General features: G+C 51.0%; 8 protein-coding genes across 8 annotated transcripts; 6 read left to right on the forward strand and 2 right to left on the reverse strand.

Annotated features, from left to right (window-relative positions):
* The first annotated feature begins 267 nt into the window (after positions 1–267).
* M438DRAFT_344247 (uncharacterized protein) lies at positions 268–2866 on the forward strand. The gene is made up of 2 exons (XM_029905175.1): positions 268–1310; positions 1358–2866. Exons 1-2 carry the CDS (start codon positions 304–306, stop codon positions 2700–2702), a joined length of 2352 nt encoding a protein of 783 aa, XP_029761989.1. The 5' UTR covers positions 268–303; the 3' UTR covers positions 2703–2866.
* A 129-nt stretch (positions 2867–2995) lies between these two features.
* Positions 2996–3832, forward strand: M438DRAFT_315739 (ADP-ribose pyrophosphatase). Its single transcript, XM_029902662.1, has 2 exons — positions 2996–3026; positions 3088–3832. Exon 2 carries the CDS (start codon positions 3180–3182, stop codon positions 3795–3797), a length of 618 nt encoding a protein of 205 aa, XP_029761990.1. The 5' UTR covers positions 2996–3026; positions 3088–3179; the 3' UTR covers positions 3798–3832.
* Positions 3833–4133: 301 nt separating this feature from the next.
* M438DRAFT_344249 (uncharacterized protein) lies at positions 4134–6153 on the forward strand. The gene has a single exon (XM_029905176.1). The coding sequence runs from the start codon at positions 4196–4198 to the stop codon at positions 5966–5968; it is 1773 nt and encodes a 590-aa protein (XP_029761991.1). The 5' UTR covers positions 4134–4195; the 3' UTR covers positions 5969–6153.
* Positions 6154–6802: 649 nt separating this feature from the next.
* On the forward strand, positions 6803–8201 carry M438DRAFT_344250 (uncharacterized protein). Its single transcript, XM_029905177.1, has one exon. It carries the CDS (start codon positions 6881–6883, stop codon positions 8039–8041), a length of 1161 nt encoding a protein of 386 aa, XP_029761992.1. The 5' UTR covers positions 6803–6880; the 3' UTR covers positions 8042–8201.
* A 281-nt stretch (positions 8202–8482) lies between these two features.
* M438DRAFT_270131 (HAD-like protein) lies at positions 8483–9103 on the reverse strand (the record flags this gene model as incomplete). Its single annotated transcript, XM_029900365.1, has 1 exon — positions 8483–9103. A coding segment is annotated over one exon (621 nt), but the record flags the coding sequence as incomplete, so codon positions are not given.
* Positions 9104–10146: 1043 nt separating this feature from the next.
* On the forward strand, positions 10147–10420 carry M438DRAFT_261572 (uncharacterized protein; the record flags this gene model as incomplete). The annotated part of the gene is made up of 2 exons (XM_029899783.1): positions 10147–10176; positions 10232–10420. Coding segments are annotated over 2 exons (219 nt in total), but the record flags the coding sequence as incomplete, so codon positions are not given.
* Positions 10421–10739: 319 nt separating this feature from the next.
* Positions 10740–11627, reverse strand: M438DRAFT_270357 (YebC-like protein; the record flags this gene model as incomplete). The annotated part of the gene is made up of 1 exon (XM_029900383.1): positions 10740–11627. One exon carries the CDS (start codon positions 11625–11627, stop codon positions 10740–10742), a length of 888 nt encoding a protein of 295 aa, XP_029761995.1.
* A 179-nt stretch (positions 11628–11806) lies between these two features.
* Positions 11807–18106, forward strand: M438DRAFT_293748 (ARM repeat-containing protein). Its single transcript, XM_029901828.1, has 3 exons — positions 11807–14294; positions 14343–14708; positions 14758–18106. The coding sequence occupies exons 1-3, from the start codon at positions 11877–11879 to the stop codon at positions 18049–18051; spliced, it is 6078 nt and encodes a 2025-aa protein (XP_029761996.1). The 5' UTR covers positions 11807–11876; the 3' UTR covers positions 18052–18106.
* The last annotated feature ends 456 nt before the right edge of the window (positions 18107–18562 follow it).

Consider the following 18562-nt stretch of genomic DNA (forward strand, 5'->3'; position numbering starts at 1 on the left):
ATGGAGTTGTCGAAGGCAAAGGGCCAACGGCCAATCGAGATATGCGTGCTCTGTATGAACGAACATCCCCCAGAGACCTCCACGGATGGACAGAGATGATGCTCGGACAGAACCGAGTACGGGTCTTGGGGGTTCATGGTGGATGTGGATGTGGAGGAGGAGGGCGGATCTCACCGAGGGCGGAGAGCCCCAAAAATGACGCAAGATCGGATGGATTGAGCCTCTTGTCTGGAGATTACGGTTTAACGACTTTTGCAATTCGACCTTACAGTACCAGACACAGCACGCAGCATCAACAGGCGCATGCCATTGTCATCGCGTCTCGGACTATCGGCAGCTCTCTCGGTCGCCTCGCCATCTCATCTTCGCCCCTATCGTCGCGTCTCCCCCGTCCGAGCCATGGCTTCCGCATCCTCCAAAGGCGGCTTCGTGTCGCTGAGCAACCGATGCAATGACAGCAAGTCGCCCTATGTCCGGTCGCACGCGAACAACCCTACCGCATGGCAACTTTGGAGCCCGGAAACGCTCGAATTGTCCAAGCGAACTAACCGCCTGCTCTTCGTCTCGATTGGCTATTCCGCATGCCATTGGTGCCATGTCATGGCTCATGAGAGTTTTATGAATGACCGCATCGCTCAACTGCTCAACGAACACTTCATCCCTGTCAAGGTCGATCGCGAGGAACGTCCTGATGTTGATAAGGTCTACATGGACTTCTTGCAGGCTACTACCGGTGGCGGTGGCTGGCCACTGAACGTATTCGTTACCCCGGACCTACAACCTCTGTTTGGTGGTACCTACTGGCCTGGTCCGAAGAGCGAGCGTGCTCATCATGGTGGTGGTTTTGAAGCCATCTTGACCAAAGTGGCTAGCGCCTGGAAAGAGCAAGAGTCGCGATGCAGAGAAAGTGCTTCCAACATTACCGACCAGCTGAGGCAATTCGCTCAGGAGGGTACGCTTTCCGGCAGGAGATCTGGCGAGGGCGTTGATGGAAGCGACGACAGCCTCGAGCTGGAACTTTTAGAAGAAGCCTATGACCACTACCACTCCAGATATGACGAACAACATGGCGGCTTTGGTGGTGCTCCAAAGTTTCCCACTCCTTCGCATCTATCCTTCCTGTTGAGGCTGAGTGAATGGGATGGCATTGTCAAAGACGTTGTTGGCGACGATGCTGTACAGAATGCTCAAAAGATGGTCGTCAAGACTCTCGAAAACATGGCGAAGGGTGGAATCAAGGATCAGGTTGGCAATGGCTTTGCCAGATACTCCGTCACTAAAGACTGGAGTTTGCCACATTTCGAGAAGATGTACGCCTTGAAGACCGTTCAATTGAGCCAAGCTGACCGATACACAGGCTTTATGACAACGCTCAGCTATTACCCGTCTACCTCGATGCATGGCTGATAACCAAGAACCCTCTCTTCCTTGATATGGTTCATGACATCGCTACATACCTGACTTCACCACCTATTCATTCCTCTAATGGTGGTTTCCATGCCTCCGAAGATGCTGATAGCGCGCCAAGCGCCTCGGAAAAGGAGCACAAGGAGGGTGCTTTCTATGTGTGGTCGCACTCAGAATTTGGCAAGGCTCTGGGTGACGAGAAACTCGCCGAAATCCTCGCCAAGTACTGGAACGTAAAGCCTAACGGAAATGTCAGCCCAAAGCATGACATTCAGGGCGAGCTCAAGGGACTTAACACGCTTTGTGTGACTTCATCGATTTCGGATCTTGCCCAGCAATTTGGTTTGTCTAAGCACGACGCAGAAAGTGCCATCCAGACTGGTCGTCAAAGACTGTCAGACTGGCGTGATCAGCATCGTCCTCGTCCCCTTCTTGACGACAAGATTGTTGTTTCCTGGAACGGTCTGGCCATTGGCGGTCTCGCTCGTACCAGTGCAGCCTTGAAGGAATCTGACACGCAAGCATCGAAGAAGTACCTCGAGGCTGCGATTTTGGCGGCCAACTTCATCAGAAAGGAGCTTTACGACTCGGAATCTCAAACATTACGGCGTGTATACCGCGAAGGTCCAGGTGCCACTGCAGGATTTGCTGATGATTATGCATTCCTCATCAGTGGTCTGATTGACCTTTACGAGGCCACCTTCGACGACTCCTACCTTCAATGGGCCGATGAGCTACAACAATCGCAGATCAAGCATTTCGCTGACAACGAGAGCGAGACAAGAGGTGGCTTCTTTGGCACACCGGCTCATGCACCCGACATTTTGATTCGCAGCAAGGACGCCATGGACAACGCGGAGCCTAGTGCCAATGGCGTCAGCGCAACGAACCTGTTCAAGTTGTCTTCTTTGCTCGACGATTCTCGCTACTCTAGCCTTGCCAAACGCACGGCCAAAGCCTTCGAGGTTGAGATGGTGCAGCACCCCGGCCTCTTTACTGGCCTGATGGGCGTCATTGTCAACTCACAACTCGACGTCAAGCCTATCGTGATTTCGGGAACCGAGTCTAGCTCTGAAGTTCAGGGTGCTCTAAAACAGCTTCAGCAGATGGTTCGCCCCGGCTCGACAGTGGTCAGACTAGGTGGCGATAGCAAGAGCGATTGGCTCCGACAGAGAAACGAGCTTCTCAGCTCGATTGACCAAAACAAGGATATGGTTCAGATCTGTGAGGGCACAAGCTGCAAGTTGGTCAAGGCAGCTGAACTCCGGGAATTATTGAAGGGTACTCATGTATAAAAATCGGAGAGCTGGAAAGGACGCAATATAGGCGCTGTGGTTAATATGGAAGGACTGTGAATGACGAGTTACGACGGTATATATCATGCATGTAGGATGATCAAGACGAGATTGTATAATGGTCCTGTCTACGATGTAGACCTGCAAACATTTTATGCCCATCACTTTGATCCTTCTTCCTCCCCGGGTGCATAATCAGTGTATAACTCGTTGTGAAATATACGGCGGAATGGCACAGCCAAAGTTGGCGCAAATGACGTGTGCGAATACACAGCATCATCAACTTTCCCTACCATCAGTAAACACGCGCACCACCGGGAACTTGTACGTACACCTTAGACTTGGTCACAAATTGAGCAACCTGAATCAATGCTGAACCGTACAGCTCTACGCTTGGTCTCCAAGCCCACTTTCTCGTCCAGTCGCATAAGCAACGCATCCATCACCCAGCGCTTCTTTTCGCAAGTAGCAGCAACCATGAAGGCACAAAAGGGCACCATCCACAGCATCGAAGATGTATCTACGTCAGACACCAAGTGGGTCGCTCTTCGCAAGATCAACTGGACAGACCAAAGCAACAAGTCACGAACCTGGGAAGTCGCTTCACGCAAGACCCGCGGCTCGGCTGGTGTCGACGCAGTAGCTATGGGCAACATCATCCTCCACCCGAGTAAACCACCTAACACGATCCTCGTACTTCAATACCGTCCACCGATCGATGCCATCTCGGTCGAGTGGCCCGCTGGTCTGGTCGACGCAAACGAGAGCGTGGAAGATGCGGCCGTCAGAGAGTTGAGGGAAGAGACTGGATATGAAGGCAAAGTCACATCTGTCAGCCCCATTGTTTCGGCAGACCCTGGTATGACAAGTGCGAATATGCAGCTGGCTATGATGGAGGTGCACCTCAAGGAGGGAGACAAGGAGCCTGAACAACAGCTTGATGAGGGTGAACACATTGAGCGTGTCGTTGTGCCGCTGGCTGACCTCTATGAGAAGTTGGTCGAGTACAGCAAGATGGATGGGTACATGGTCAGCGCAAAGTTGTTCCATTGGGCTCACGGTGTACACATGGCCAAGACGAAGAGCTACCTGTAGATGATATGAGTAATGAAACCAACGATGCTACAATGACTGAACGAAGCCAGAAAGTCTCCATCAACAACAACAACATCCCCTTGACAAGGCCTATGCTCTATGTTAGGCCTACCCTATCATAAGAACCTCCCCTACATATATTAGATTGCTCTATAACCATTGCCAACGAGGACATGAGGAGAGATGGGGGTGGTACGCTATGTGCTTGTCGATGACAGGGTGACCCGCAAAGCATGATCGAAAATATCGCCAAACCCCTCTAATCCTGCTCCCTACGCCATCTTACCCCTCCATCTCAGGCGCCTTATCAACCTCAAGTCTTTTCAACATGCTGCAGGATCCGTCATACTTTGGCCACATAAGCGAAGTCGGCGACTCGAAACCGTTCAGTAATGAACATGGATAATTTGCAATCAAACCAAACGGGAGGAGGCATGGCTCAAAATGACGATCATGAAACCCATTCGGGAAGCCATGCTCATCAGCAACCACCTTATTCGACGTTCGGAGACATGAACGAGTCACTGGGCGTGCTTGATCAAAATCCGACCTTGGACGACTTTTCGAACGCTCCCTTTGACTACACGAGTCTTAGCAATCTGTACATTCCAAATTCCGAGCTTACGACGACGGACTTTGCGTCGATGATGTCTCCTCTAGATAGCCCGGCACCCCTCGAGCCATCCTATGACTACATGGGGACTGCTGTTGGACAAGGCCTGGAAACACCACATGGCTGGAGCAATGGATTCATGGATGGAATGTCTGAAAATGCCCCTCTGGCATCGTCCTTGGCTAGCAGAGAGATCCAGAGATCGGGCAGATCTTGGAGCCAGCTTCTTGCAGACATGCGAAGAGAAACACACAGTGGTCTTCCCCGCCGTCGGAGCCGGTATCGCTTGAATCGCATGGGTAGCAGCAACACGACCTCAAGCATGCCTATCCCAGAAGCACCGGCTGAGCGCTACGATCCGTTACAAAGATACCAGAACTCCCCTCCAGAAGACGACTATGTCTCTATGGCGGCAGTAGAGAGAGCACTACAAAGTACAGAGTTTGAGTCCTTGGATTCAAATCATGTTAGTCAGCCTGCCGAAGTGTTCTATCCAGGTAGAGGTCGCCGAAGTCGACCAGGATCTATCACCAGTATCGAAAGTGCAGCGAGTTCGCCGTCTGTTCGATCTTCAAACTCGGCAGCGTCTAGTGTCTCCGCTAGATCACGTTCGACTCGAAGAAGACCGCAAAGAACACGCAAGCCGAAGACACAATCCGACAAGGCACACATCTTCAAATGCACATTCTGCTGCGATACGTTCTACAAACGCTACGACTGGTCTAGACATGAGCGTTCACTACATCTCAATCTGGAGGTATGGATTTGTTGTCCACAAGGAGGTTCGGTCTTCTCGGAAGCAACTGGCAGAAACTTGTGCGCATATTGCAACATGCTAGATCCCACTCTAGAACACCTAGACACTCACGACCACAGCAACTGTGTAAGGAGCTCTCGAAGGCAGTTCAATCGCAAGGACCATCTGGTCCAGCATCTTCGGTTGTTTCATCGACTGCAGACCATGCCAATCATTGATGATTGGAAGACTCAAGGTCCAAATATTACTTCTCGCTGTGGCTTCTGTGATCGCAGAATGACAAATTGGGACGAACGAACCGAGCATATCGCTGCTCACTTCCGTGCTGGGCGTACCATGAAAGACTGGCGTGGCGATCATGAATTCGAGCCTGAAATCGCCGCGAAAGTCACGAATGCCATTCCCCCATATCTCATTGGCGATGAAACAGAGACGATCGTGCCTTTCTCATCTACTAGCCATGTGGTCAGAGATCATGTGGCACAAATCTCATCACGACTGACAGCAATGCCATCTGAGCCTTCGGAACCAACATCGCCTCTTCCACTAACCCCTGAGATGGAAGCACCAGCCGCTCAGACTAACAACTTGACCTTGAACGAGATGGTCATATTCCATCTTGGTCGATATGGACGACAACAGTTGAGTATGGGCATCACTCCTACAGATGAGATGTTCCAGAATGAAGCTAGAAGATTGCTGTATGATTCCGACGATGCTTGGAACCAAAGTTTGGTGGACAATCCGCAGTGGTTGGCTGCTTTCCGTTTGTTGCATGGGTGGACGAATACTGAAGCATGAGACGGCGATAAGAATTCGGACGCAGTTATAAGATAGTTGGCCTTTCAAGATCACTGAATTTCAAGACTGTAACTGTCTTGAATTGGAATAATAGATTCGATAGATTTACTGCTTGGACTGCACGCATACCTTGATTTGGGACGTGGTCGAACTGCCAAGAAAATGCGATGCACCCCTCATCTCACCCTCGTGCTCACCTGTGTTTCGTCGTCCATCACCATCAAACAACTTCACACCCACACACCTTGGATGCATACCTCTGGCGGATTAAGCCGCTCTAGTCGGGTCTTATAGGGGGCGAACGCTGTAAAGGGGTTGTCTGCCAACGCTCACCTATTGCCGCAGATCTCAACGGCCTCCACCTCACCACCCCCATCACAATCTCCACATACCGTTCTGTTTGCCTGCTAAACGGCCACGGCACATTCAATGCAATGACGCGGTGATATACTGTGCGAGACAAGATGCTCGGGTCTTCTACCTCACTTGAAACGTCGAGAGCCGGCAATTCGGTGGCGATCTCGAAACGCTCTGGATACCATCAAGTGTCACTCTGCTGCGACTCAGGACGTGGAAAAGACATATGCATGAAGAGAATAGCAACCATGTAGGCCGCGTGGGGGCCCCTTGCAGACTGCATTAGACGCCCATCAGCCGCGTTTCAGATCCAGAAAAGTACCTTGTACCAAAAGGGCAATTCATTCTTGCCACGAAGAAAAATCATATATGGTTGTTTAAAGGTAGGACGATCCAGACGTTTGAATAACGATTATCTATCCATCTGTCTTTTTCTTTTCCATGTCATCTTGTCTCGCACGCTCATTCTAGGCTCTGGTCGACTTTGATATATATATACGCTCACTACGACCACCACATTCATTCTATCACAATCATTACAGCAATTCTTTCACGATGTTCTTTAACAACCTTCTTACCTCCTCCTTGCTGCTGGCGGCAACTGCCTCTGCCCTTCCTGCTGAGGTAGAGCGTCGTGCAACCAACCAATACCTCACAAACTCGCACACTGCAATCACCGAACTCCAAACATTTTACAATTCTCCGAGGCCGGGATTTTGGTCGGCCGGCTGGTGGAACACTGCTAATTGTCTGACCTTGCTTGCCGATCTGCGTGCAAAGGACAGTTCTTCTTTCCTCACGTCCATCACTGATGGACCGAATGGTGTCTTCAAGCACACCTTAAACAGTCAGAACAAGGACAGCACTGGCGCACTTGCCTGGGACGACTTCTTCGATGATCAATTGTGGTGGGTCGTCGCGTTGGTCAAGACCTACGATGTTACGAAGGACAGCAGCTTCCTCAAGACCGCCAATGATTCATTCAACGCCATCACCCTGAACGACAAGCCCTCTAACAACCCCTGCGGCGGTCTTGCCAATGCCTATCCATCCGAGAAGTATCTGGTCAAGTCATCAACAATCGCCACTGTGCTCTACGTGGAAGCCGCAGCTTTGCTCGCCACCCGCTACCCAGCCCAGAAGACCTACTTCATCAACCAGGCCAAGACCCAATGGAGTTGGATCACTCAAAACATCCTCATCGACGGCATCATGCAAGGTGATGCCTTGACCGGCAACCCTCCTTCTTGCGGCAACAACCACGCCTTCTTGACCTACATCGAAGGCGTCGCCCTCCAAGCCCTGGTCGCCCTCTACCACGCCACAAACGACGCATCCTACCTCACCACCGCCGACACCCTCGCCACCAAACTCCTCTCCGGCAAATACGGCATGATGGACAACAACAAAATCGCACTAGAGTTCTGCGACAACGATCTTTCTTGCAACCCTGATACCGCACAGTTCAAGGGTATCATGATGAGAGGTCTGCGTACGCTGCGTGATGCCAAACCTTCTGCCGCAGGCGGTCAGATCAAGAGTTTCTTGACCAAGAATGCTGATAGTATTTGGGCGAATAGCAGACAGTCGGGTACCAATTTGCTTGGTCAGAAGTGGGCTGGCCCGTTTGCGCTTGGGTCGAGTCAGGCTTTGCAGTTGAGTAGTCATAGTTCGGCTACTATGGCTCTTGTTGAAGCCGCTTTGGCCAATATGTAGAGTGAGTGAGGATTTGCAGGAACGATGAGCATGAAACATGGTTTTGTCAATTCTTTCTTTGCATTCGCATTTGCATCTGCGCTTGCATCTGGTCGGCTGGCTCGATCGACAAGGTTGTTAACATAGATAGATCAATACCGAATGCAATTTGATATCCCAATCTCCAGGCTCCAACTTGTGGTCCTGAGGCTTCTCAAGCAGCGATACTACTATACTCACCTGTAATATGTCCGCACACTCTTCATATCTCATCAGTCTTCTCGTTCTAATCAGGCGGTGGAAGAAATGTAATATGTGCATTTCTATGTATCTGTACATGTAAAGGAGAAAAGCGAAAAAAGCGAAAAAGGGGGTATCTCTGGAAAAACTCGTTCTCAATGCGAGAAAGGTGAAAAGTTTGTAAAAGAAAGTGATCGGCGTCATGTTATCCACATGAAGGGATCAAGCCTGGCGTGCAATAAAAGGTACAACACGCATCTCCGCACTGACATTCTCGTGCCAGCGGATACGCTCCAGGTAGTCGATGACTTCTAGCAGGGTTGTATTCTCCTTTTGAGCAGCGCTGTTGATGAATTCGTCCACTTGGATCAGATTGTGAGGTTCAGCAGCAGCTTTGTCGATGGAATCGTCCACCAGTACTGTATCTCTTTGACTCCAACCTCCCAATGGTGCGTTTGTCCGTAAAGTAGAATCTTCCCAGACCCAACTCAATTGTTTGTAGACTTGGACCTTCTCCGCGAAAAGATTGGGAGGTATGCGAAGTTTGTCGCGCGACCAGATGGCAACCAATCTCTCGCGCTGCTCGGGGGTCAACATCTTCTCCATGATGCGCTCAACGTTCTCGGGCATTCCGCTTGACCAGATCATAACGTGGTGGTTGGCGAAGAGGTAGTCGAGGAAAGGATCGAGGTTCGGTCTAGGGTGGTAGCCTTTAGTCCTCTTCTTGCGGAAGGCCAAAACACCATTCAGATCCAGAATGACAAGGAGAGACTTTGGCTGGTCGAGTCTCGGAGATGTGACCATGGAGTTGACGAGATATGGGAGCGAGGGGGTCGGGCGAAGTAGTTTGCCAATGGTGCGAGCACGTTTGTCTGAGGGTCTAGGGGTGCGGATCTCTGGGTCTTGAATGGGGTGGGTCGGTGGAGGTGCTTGGAAAAGATGGGATCTGAAGAATCTGGCGTCCTCTTGCTGTGAATGAGATTGACGGGCGGCTTGACGAGCAGAGCGACGTGGGTCTAGTGTTCTTTGAGGGTGGATCTCTGGCTGTTGGAAGGGCTGAGAGAAGAAAGATATAGGCTGTGTGTAGAAATCGGGCGGTTGGCGTTGGGAAACAGGTGGAGGCGGTGGGGCGTGAGAAGCGTAGGAAGGCACAAAGAAGGACGAAGGATGGCGGTTTATCGAGTGGAAGGTTGTCGGAGCGACAGGAGGAGGATAATCGTCGGCGCGAGGATTGAGAGTACGATAGGAGGAGGAGCGGTACGAAGTGTCAGGAAACGAGTCGTAGGGCACATAGCGGATCAGACTCGGATCTTGGTGTTGCCGTCGACTCTGATGAGGGGCCATGTCGAGAGCAGAAGGAAAGAGAGCGTGCTGGTCGTGCTCGGAACGGAAGGTACTCCTCGTCGCCGTCTCCTGACTGGTCTTGGTACTTTGGTTCTGCTTGTTTTTCGGTTTTCGCGGTTTCCTCGTCTTCTTCGGAATGTCTTGCATAGATAGCACGTTCAACTGGGTTGTGATATGGTCCGTCTGGTCCGTTTGCATAGTCGCGGGCTGGGAGGGTGCGTGATATTTGAGTGTGAATTGGGGCAGCAATAAGGGCGCGCCTTGGTGCCGAATTGCGCGAGCGCAAAAGAGAGAGGCTCGAAATGATAAAGCCACTTTGCCTGTTGCGCGGTAGTGAATTAAAAGTGAAGGATGGATTATTTGTCTCTCGGGAGTCGCGTCAATGCCGCAACCACTTCTCACTCTTGTTGCACGCGAGAACATGTCGAGCCACGACCATCGGCGTCTCGGCATCTGCTGATGGCTTGCCTTCGATTGTGACCAAGAGTCGCCCAAATTCGCCATCTTGATTCACAGACAAAGCACTATACCACATCGCAACCATGGGCGGCCCCAATCTCGAAGTCTTCAAGGTGCGCGCCATCCTGTCTCTTCCCGAGAGCGAGCAACCAACTAATGCGACTCCAGTTCGGCATGTACATCATGTTTCCTATTGGATGGATGTACTACTTTGGCACGAACCTCGACGAACGTTTCTCTGTCCCCGACTTTTGGCCCAAGGAGAACGAAACACATCACATCCCCTTCGAGAAGGATGAGATTCAATCAGAACTGGCCAGACTGCGCGCCCGCCGTTTGGCTGCCCGCCAGAGAAGATTCGAGCTGGAGGGTAACCACTCTCCCGTAGACCAACATGTCGACGCCCAACCCAGTGCAATCCTTCAGACATTGAAGAACTCCGACGACTCATCTGTCCAGCACGACCACCAATCCGAACAACCAGCGAACAACTCTCAGTCCCAAGGATGGTTCTCATGGCTGAAGTAACCGCATCGCATCGCATCGCATCGCATCAAACATCACGATCAAAACACTACACTGTATATTATGGGATTGGAACGGATTGGCGGAGTTTTGGTGTAAGAGGGGGGAATATCGACATCGGGGTATATTGCTGGTTATATGTACATTACAATCAAGCTGTGATTCTGCTCTGCAGTTCGGCAAACACTCCATGATCAAGTGAGCCTTCCTTGACGTTCATGTAGATGCCATGCACTCCGCTCTCCTTGTCCTGGATGGCGTCTGCGAATTTGGCCAGCTCCTGTGTCGCTTCGCCATCATCCAGTGTCACGAGCGTTTCCTCGTTGGCATCTGAGATGATCTCGGAACTCGAGATATCCAGCCCTAGAGCTGTGGATATCAGCTCCCCAGTTGCTTTTGTGTCGCCGGGCTCCGTGTAGACAACGACTCGTCCTTCGCCATCTTCGTCGACGTCCAGGACGTCTGCTTCCAGAGCAGACTCGAAGACGTCGTCCACACCGACGCCGTCCTTGTTTGCAAAGATTATCCTGCCTTTCTTGGTGAAAAGATAGCCTGTAGGAGTGACGTTACCGCCGTGTTGCTTGATTATGACACGCAGATCGGCCAGCGTTCGTAGTCTGCTGTCGGTTTCGCAATCGATCACTACGCCAACATTGTTGGGCAGCATAGCCTCCAGTGTGACCGTCTCCAGAGCAGCGCCATTCACCGAACGTCCTTGGCCACGGGCTATGGCTGCTTCTATCGAGGACTTTGCGAAACCAGCCCTGTTGGCCTTGACGATCAAATCGGCGAGTCTAGGATTGAAGGCGGGATCGCCGCCAAAGAGTTTGGAAGCGGTGGCAATCTCCTGGGCAAAGACACTGCGAGCCTTGTTCTTGGAACTGTCGACTTTGGCCTTGTCGTGCTTGATCTTGGACCATCTACTATGTCCCGACTGGCAGACGGTTGCTTCGTGAAAGCTTCGGAACGAGGTGGCGCGACGACTGAGGCACCGATATGTTTGACGACCAGGTCGAACGATGGACTGACAGGACTGCATTATGGAAATCAAAACAGAACAGAAATGCGACAAACGAAGAAAGAAGGATATGAAATGCGACAAGGAAGGAGGCTCGAAATGATCGACCTGCGATTGAACATGGAGCTGCCAAGCGTCGAGATGCGGGCGGGCTCATCGGGGGTCTCGAAGGCAGTTGCAAGGTTGCCGACTCCTGAAACGAGTACTTTTGATGACTATATAATTGACCTCTGCCTGATTGCAATGAAGACGACTTAATCATAATCACCAATGGCGACAGATCAAGATGCGCCGCCCCCGGTGGCCGACTCGACCTTGCAGCTCGATATAGCCAAGCTTCATGCTCTCCCGTCCGAACAGCAGGACCTATACCTCTTGACCTTCTCCTCGGACCTATCTCGCTACGCAGTCTCCTTGGACGAAGATGGAGCTTCAGCACAGCAAGTCTGGATCAAAAAGGAACTCCTACAAATCGTCAACCTCCCGTCCCCAGCCCCAACACGTGTTATCCGTAATAACCTCGCTTCGACCTTCGCATACCTCTTCACTAAGGGAAACCGCAAGCTGCTATATGAGTCTATCAACGACCTGGTCGCCGTTCTAAACGCTGGGAAAGAGAAGCCTCTCAGGGCTAAACATGCCGCCGTTCACTGTCTGGGTGCCATCTTCGAGGCTGCTGGTGACAGTGCCATCAGTTTGTCCAGCTTGACCTGTACCTCCGTTCTGCGAATACTCAAATCTGCCTCCACGCATACTGGCTTACGGGCTGCCGTCTACAAGGCTTTGGGCAGGGTCGCTAGAGGTATCGGCAGCTCTATCGACGAGACCGTCGCAAAAGAGTCTTGGAAGTCTGCGCGTAATGCTGCTTCAAGCGACAAGGCTCTATTGGTTCAGATGAATGCTTGCTGGTGCCTCGAGCAACTAGCGACTTACACTTCCTATTACGACAACTCAAATGACTTCGACAAGTTGCAAGCTGCTCTGTGGAAAGCCATGGATAGTTCCTCGGTCTCCGTCAGGCATGCTGCCTCTACTTGCATGGCCGCCATTCTTGTCAAGAGCTTCTCGGAGGCTCCAGTACGAGACGTGCTTCCTCCGAAAAAGTCCAAGAAATCAAAGAAACAGGGAGCTGCAGATGACGGCGAAGACGAATTGGAGCGCCCCACTACGCCTGTATCATCCAAGCCAATCACCTCGTTAGCTTTCAGCTTGCTGGATATCATGCGTCAACTTTCTACTCAATACTCGAAGCCTGCAGTCTCAAATCGCTCTCGTGCTGCTATAGCTATATGCTACAAGCAAATCTTGACAGCGCTGGGTGAGAGCGTTGTCGAGAGACAATACGGTGTGATCGCTAAACATCTGTTTACCGAGCTGCTAAGCAACCAGAGTCTCACATACCACCGATATCGTACTCTCATGACCAGAAAATTTGTTCGTATTATTCTGCAAGACGTGGTGGGTGGCATGCTTGGTGAGACATCGCAGTTGAACGCTGCCCGCTTCCTCATGAACGACATCATCAAGGACTATCCTCAAGTCATCAAAGAGCGACCAGAGCCTGGAAAACTGACTCTGACGGCTGCGTTAAGTGCTCTGACCTCGCTTATCGACAGGTTAGATGCTGCTGTGAGCATCATATCAGAAAGTTGTCGCGAGTCTCTGCTGCAAGTCCTGCAACATCCCAGTTATACCGTACAAGTCCATGCTTCGAGGTGTATGAGATCTTTCGTACTGGCTTGTCCTCAGCAGCTTCTCCCGACAGTGACAATCTGCATGAATAGCGTCAATCGAGAAATAGGTCTTCTCACTGGACCTCGACAAAGTCCGAGACGATGTGCTGGCTACGCGAACGGCCTTGCTGCTGTGTTGAGCGCTTCCAACAAACACCCTCTTTACGGATCCGTGGATGTCTACGCCCGTGTACTCACACAAGCCACTGGATTACTTAAATCGAGCAGCAACTCAGATTTGCGAGTCTCCAGCACTCAAGTGCAGGTCGCCTGGATTATGATAGGAGGTCTCATGTCACTTGGACCTAATTTCGTGAAGATTCATCTTTCGCAACTGTTGTTACTTTGGAAGAATGCTCTTGCGCCTCCTAACAAGGAGAACATGGCACGTCAAAGTCAGCTTGAACTCAGTTTCCTTGCTCACGTCCGCGAATGCGCTCTAGGATCCGTCAAGGCTTTCTTGCACTATAACATCAAACTCTTGACATCTGATGTGTCGAGGCGTCTCGCTAGCATGTTACAGAACACGGGTACATTCCTAGCAATCTTGCCTGAAAGAAAGACATCTGAGGATATGTCACAGCGACTGTCTCCGGCATTACAACTGGTTGACTTCGACCTCATGGTGCGGCGCAGAGTCTTCCAATGTTACACTGCTCTCGTGACTGCAAGCCCCGCTGCAGCTTCAGAGATCGCAACGCAGTCGAACGTCCTCCCACTAGCTGTTGCTTCTTTCGCCGATCCGGATCGCCTTGGCCCTTCATCATTGAGCGTTTCAATCGCTAGCTCAGCAGGCACGCTTGATAGCATCTGGGGCGTGGGCGACAATAGTGGTTTCGGCGTAAACGGTTTGATCAATGGCTTGGATTATGTTCCTCTGCCCTTTGAGAAGCAAGGCGAATCAGAAGACCACTGGTCCACACGACATAGCTTCGAAGCACTAATAGATCGAACAGTAAGATATCTGGAACGCACTGTATAAACCTTCACTGATTCACGATAGATCCTCTCACCAATCGGCGGAGCATGGGAGCATGATTCTACGACTTCTTATGTTGCCCCTGAACAGCCTCAATTCTATGACCAACCCCAGCCTCCTGCAACAGAAGTGGTGAATAGTGCTATTGGGATTTTCGCTTTGGCGTTCCCTCTACAATCTCCCAGAATCCAGGATAGCATTCTCGAACAGGTCAACTCGTTCTTGACGTCATCCACTGTACAGAAAAGCGTTGCACAGAAAGCGGCCCTGAGCGCAAACATTGCACTAGCTTTGTTGGTCACCTGCAAAGTCTTGACTGGCCAGGTCAGAGGTTTGGATGGTAAGCTTCAGAGTGCGAACGCAGAAAGGAACATGCAAAATCTACTTCATGTAAGCACACTCATAATTTTGTCGTATCTTGATCTAACGTAGGCTCTAGGCCTTTGTCGCCGATCCTGATGAAAGCGTTCGCCATGTTGCTGCGCAAGCTCTGGGCCGTCTCTGTGAAGTCGGTGGCAATGATCTTACATCGCGCGAGATCAATTACTTGATCGAAACCATTGTCTCGAACACCGAGCCTCATGTTCGTTCTGGCTGTGCACTTGCATTGGCTTGTATTCACAATTCACTCGGCGGCATGGCGGCCAGTTTCCATCTGAAAACCATTCTCGGTATCTTCATGTCTCTCTGCGCCGACCCCCACCCACTGGTCCATTTCTGGGCACTGGAAAGTCTAAAGAGAATCGTCGACTCTGCCGGCTTGACATTTTCTGGTTACGTCTCAAGCACTATTGGTCTTCTTGGGCAGTTGTATGTACTGGACACGCACAATGCTGAGACAGGCCCGCTAGCATCCTCAAACCTGGAAGTCGACTTGGAGACAACCGCAGCCAATGTTTGTTGTGTTGACGCCATTATAAACGTGATGGGACCAGATCTTTCTGAGATGGCGAAACCTCGCGGCATGGTGCTGACCTTGATCCGGCAGTTCCAGACCGAGAGCGATGTTCTAGTGCTGGTCGAGAGTACCAGGTGTTTGGGCAATCTCTCGATGTATGCACCAGGCCACATGGAGTTTGAGAAGTACGTCAAGCGACTACAGATTGACCTTGACTCCCCATCTCCCGAGATTCGTGACATGGCTATTGGTGGACTGGCTAACCTCATGCGTCGAGATGCTGAAGACATTGTTCGTACCGCAAACCCTGGGCTGGAGGATAAATTGTGGGACGTGCTTGATCAAAACCCTGCTCAGGAGACGATCAAAGAAATCTTTGTCAACTGGTTGTCGCAGACTGGGCTTTCAGATACGGCAGGCTGGATTCAAAGATGCAACGCAGTCCTGACGAAGGCCAAAGCTCGTGTTGACACAGCTTCTCAAGTTGAAGCCGCAGCCAAGAAGGCAGCAGCTACCGACTTACAGGATGAGGAAGTCGCAGGTTTCGCTGCCGGAGCAGGCACTAAGGATGAAGACGCCTCCGCTCCAACCTCAAGTCAGGAACTGATGAGATGGCAAGTACGACTGTTCGGTATGAATCTTCTCAACAGCCTCTTGGATACTGTTGTCAAAGAGTCCGCTGTAAACGAAGATATCCCCGCCTTAGCCTCACTCCAGCAAAGGATCTCCGATGTCGTACGCGTCGCATTCTCTGCTTCCACAGCTAATGTTGTTGGACTCCGCATCTTGGGTCTGCATATTATCGACCAGGTCCTTAGATTATTCGGTGGTGTACCCGATCCCGATTTCACCGAGGCAATGCTGCTTGAACAATACCAAGCCCAGATTAGTTCCGCGTTAACTCCTGCCTTTGCTGTCGACTCATCTCCTGAGCTGGCAGCAGAGGCTATCAACGTTTGCGCCACATTCGTGTCAACAGGCATCGTCACAGACATTGACCGGATGGGCCGCATCTTGAAAATTCTGGTTGCCGCTCTTGAGACATTTGCAGGATCTACCGAAACATCCTCCATTGGAGAGCTGAAAGGTCTCAGTCCCAATGCTCAAGTCATGGTACGCATGTCAGTATTCTCAGCATGGGCTGGCCTACAAATTGCTACGGCAGAGCAGAAATACCTAGTCGATGTCGTTAAGCCTCACGTTGCGAAATTGACACCGCTGTGGCTTTCATCTCTTCGTGAGTATTCTCGCCTACGTTTCGAGCCGGACATCTCGAACAACACCAGCGCGACACCACTATCGGATGACCTCGAGACTGTGTACGCAGCGCTAAATCGCGAGACTTTGCTCAAGTTCTACCAAGATTCGTGGCTCAATCTTGTGGACGCCATTGCCAGTCTGATTGATGAAGACAGCGAGTTTGTGTTTGATGCGCTTGATGGCAAGACCGAAGCTGACTCTAATGGCGCAACCACCGTATCACGCGGAAGCGACATCAATTACCGTGAAGAGCCTGTCGCGTTCTTCTTCGTGTTGTTCGGCCTTGCGTTCGAAGCTCTCGCTAGTAAGCCTGGTGCAGATTCGGCAACTGCGAGAGCCCAAAAGCTCGAAATCTTGCAGGCACTCAAGAGAATCCTACGCCCCTCCATCTCAGGTAACGCCATTTACCAGGAAGTGATCTTCAACGAGACGATGGACCTGTTCGACCGTATGATCCTCACTGAGCCTTCCAATGTGCAGACTGTGATCGTTGAGATCGCAAGAAATCTGTGTGTCGGCCATCCCTCGTCAAGGCAAGGTATGAGCGCGGACGATCATTTGTCCGATGACATTGATCAACTCTTTGAGTTGACCCGCATCATCGTACTTGTATTGGCAAGCATCGTTCCTGGTCTGGCAGAGAGCCCTCGACCTGTGCGAGCTGAGATATCAGACGAGGCAGTCACGCTAGCACGACTCTCGCTGGATGCATTGGTCGATGCTTCCGAAGTCTTCCCTTCTATCATCAGGGCCGACCTTCACGCATGTATTTTCCAGATCTTCGTCACAATCATGAGTACGGGTGCCTGCCAAGCGACCTTGGTTCCACAAGCGCTACCTATCTTCCGCCGCTTCATCAGTGGTGTCGGTACTGAGCCCAGCGACGACACCAAGAAACAGATCCGCAGCACCCTTTCTCGATTCTTAGTGATCCTCAAAAATGCTCAGAAGCGTGAATTTGAGGCGTCTCTACCTTGCGAGAAAAACACAATACTCGCGGGAACAATGCTCATCACGTCTGCAAATACGGCTTTCGAAGCCAACGATCCGGTTCTGCTACGCTTTGTGACCGAACTGACAGAATGTCTTGACAACCCAATGACAACGAAGATGGCCGCAGGCTGTGTACGAACACTACTTGTCGTGCCTATTCGCGGTGCCGCACACCCTGCTATACTATCGCGTCTGTTACCGCGTCTAGTGACTTTCCTCACTGCACCTTCTGATCTCGAAGGCATTGAGCAGAGTCGCACTATCATCGCGCAGAGTCTCACCACTGCCCTTTCATCCTTGCCCACAGAGAAGAGACTAGCAGGCTTCGCACTTCTCATCCCCACATTACTCGCACGCGCTCAAAAAGAGACCAGCGATGCTGTACAGAAGGAAACAGCAGCCAGACTACTAGAGCTCGCCAGCAACGACGCAAACGCCTTCAGAGGTGTTGTGACGCGCCTCAATGCCGACCAAAAGACCTTTATGGAAAGAGTGATCAAGGGATCACAAGGACCGAGACAAGAAGTCAGAGAAGAGGTTGAAGAAAAGGAACCGACGATTGCATTGAAGATGAATTTCTGAGCGTGAGAGGCAAAGGAGAGGATGTTTGATATTAGAGATACCACGGTGGGCTGAGTTTTGTCTTGTTTTGCGTTGTTGTAGTGTAGAGCTTCTACTTAGATGTGACATGGAAGTGTGTTTTTTGTCTTTCAGACGTGTCTTCTCGTGTGCTTCACTCGTGCTTGGCGTTCAAAAGGTTGATCGTGATCTTGTCTTTCCAAAAAGTGATTGTCATCTTCATGCTATCATTTGCAGTATAGGCTGCTGTATACAATGAGCAAAAATAAGAATGGCACCGCCCCGATTTGAACGAGGGTTTCTTTCTCGCAGTCTGTACGGGCACACCGTTGGTGTACCTTCACAGGCTGATTGCTGTAAAGCGTCTTAAAACCAACTAGACCACAGTACCGATTGATGTAGGAGGTGAAGAATTAGCAGATTATAACCCCCAAGATCCTTGTCTTCTGCCTTTAGTGAATGATCAGGAGAAGAAGGAGGGAAATTGAAGTGAAGTGAAGTGTTCCTTCTCTGT

This window comes from Aureobasidium pullulans (genome assembly GCF_000721785.1).
Source record: "Aureobasidium pullulans EXF-150 unplaced genomic scaffold scaffold_6, whole genome shotgun sequence".
Lineage (NCBI taxonomy): Eukaryota > Fungi > Ascomycota > Dothideomycetes > Dothideales > Saccotheciaceae > Aureobasidium > Aureobasidium pullulans.

What these genes read in the sequence shown, in the direction of transcription:
- M438DRAFT_344247 (XM_029905175.1), top strand. Translation starts at nt 304, where the DNA reads ATGCCATTGTCATCGCGTCTCGGACTATCGGCAGCTCTCTCGGTCGCC. An exon ending in TTGCCACATTTCGAGAAGAT is followed by an intron (nt 1,311 to 1,357) that starts GTACGCCTTGAA and finishes ACCGATACACAG; the next exon opens with GCTTTATGACAACGCTCAGC.
- M438DRAFT_315739 (XM_029902662.1), top strand. Translation starts at nt 3,180, where the DNA reads ATGAAGGCACAAAAGGGCACCATCCACAGCATCGAAGATGTATCTACG.
- M438DRAFT_344249 (XM_029905176.1), top strand. Translation starts at nt 4,196, where the DNA reads ATGGATAATTTGCAATCAAACCAAACGGGAGGAGGCATGGCTCAAAAT.
- M438DRAFT_344250 (XM_029905177.1), top strand. Translation starts at nt 6,881, where the DNA reads ATGTTCTTTAACAACCTTCTTACCTCCTCCTTGCTGCTGGCGGCAACT.
- M438DRAFT_293748 (XM_029901828.1), top strand. Translation starts at nt 11,877, where the DNA reads ATGGCGACAGATCAAGATGCGCCGCCCCCGGTGGCCGACTCGACCTTG. An exon ending in AAGCACTAATAGATCGAACA is followed by an intron (nt 14,295 to 14,342) that starts GTAAGATATCTG and finishes GATTCACGATAG; the next exon opens with ATCCTCTCACCAATCGGCGG. An exon ending in ACATGCAAAATCTACTTCAT is followed by an intron (nt 14,709 to 14,757) that starts GTAAGCACACTC and finishes CGTAGGCTCTAG; the next exon opens with GCCTTTGTCGCCGATCCTGA.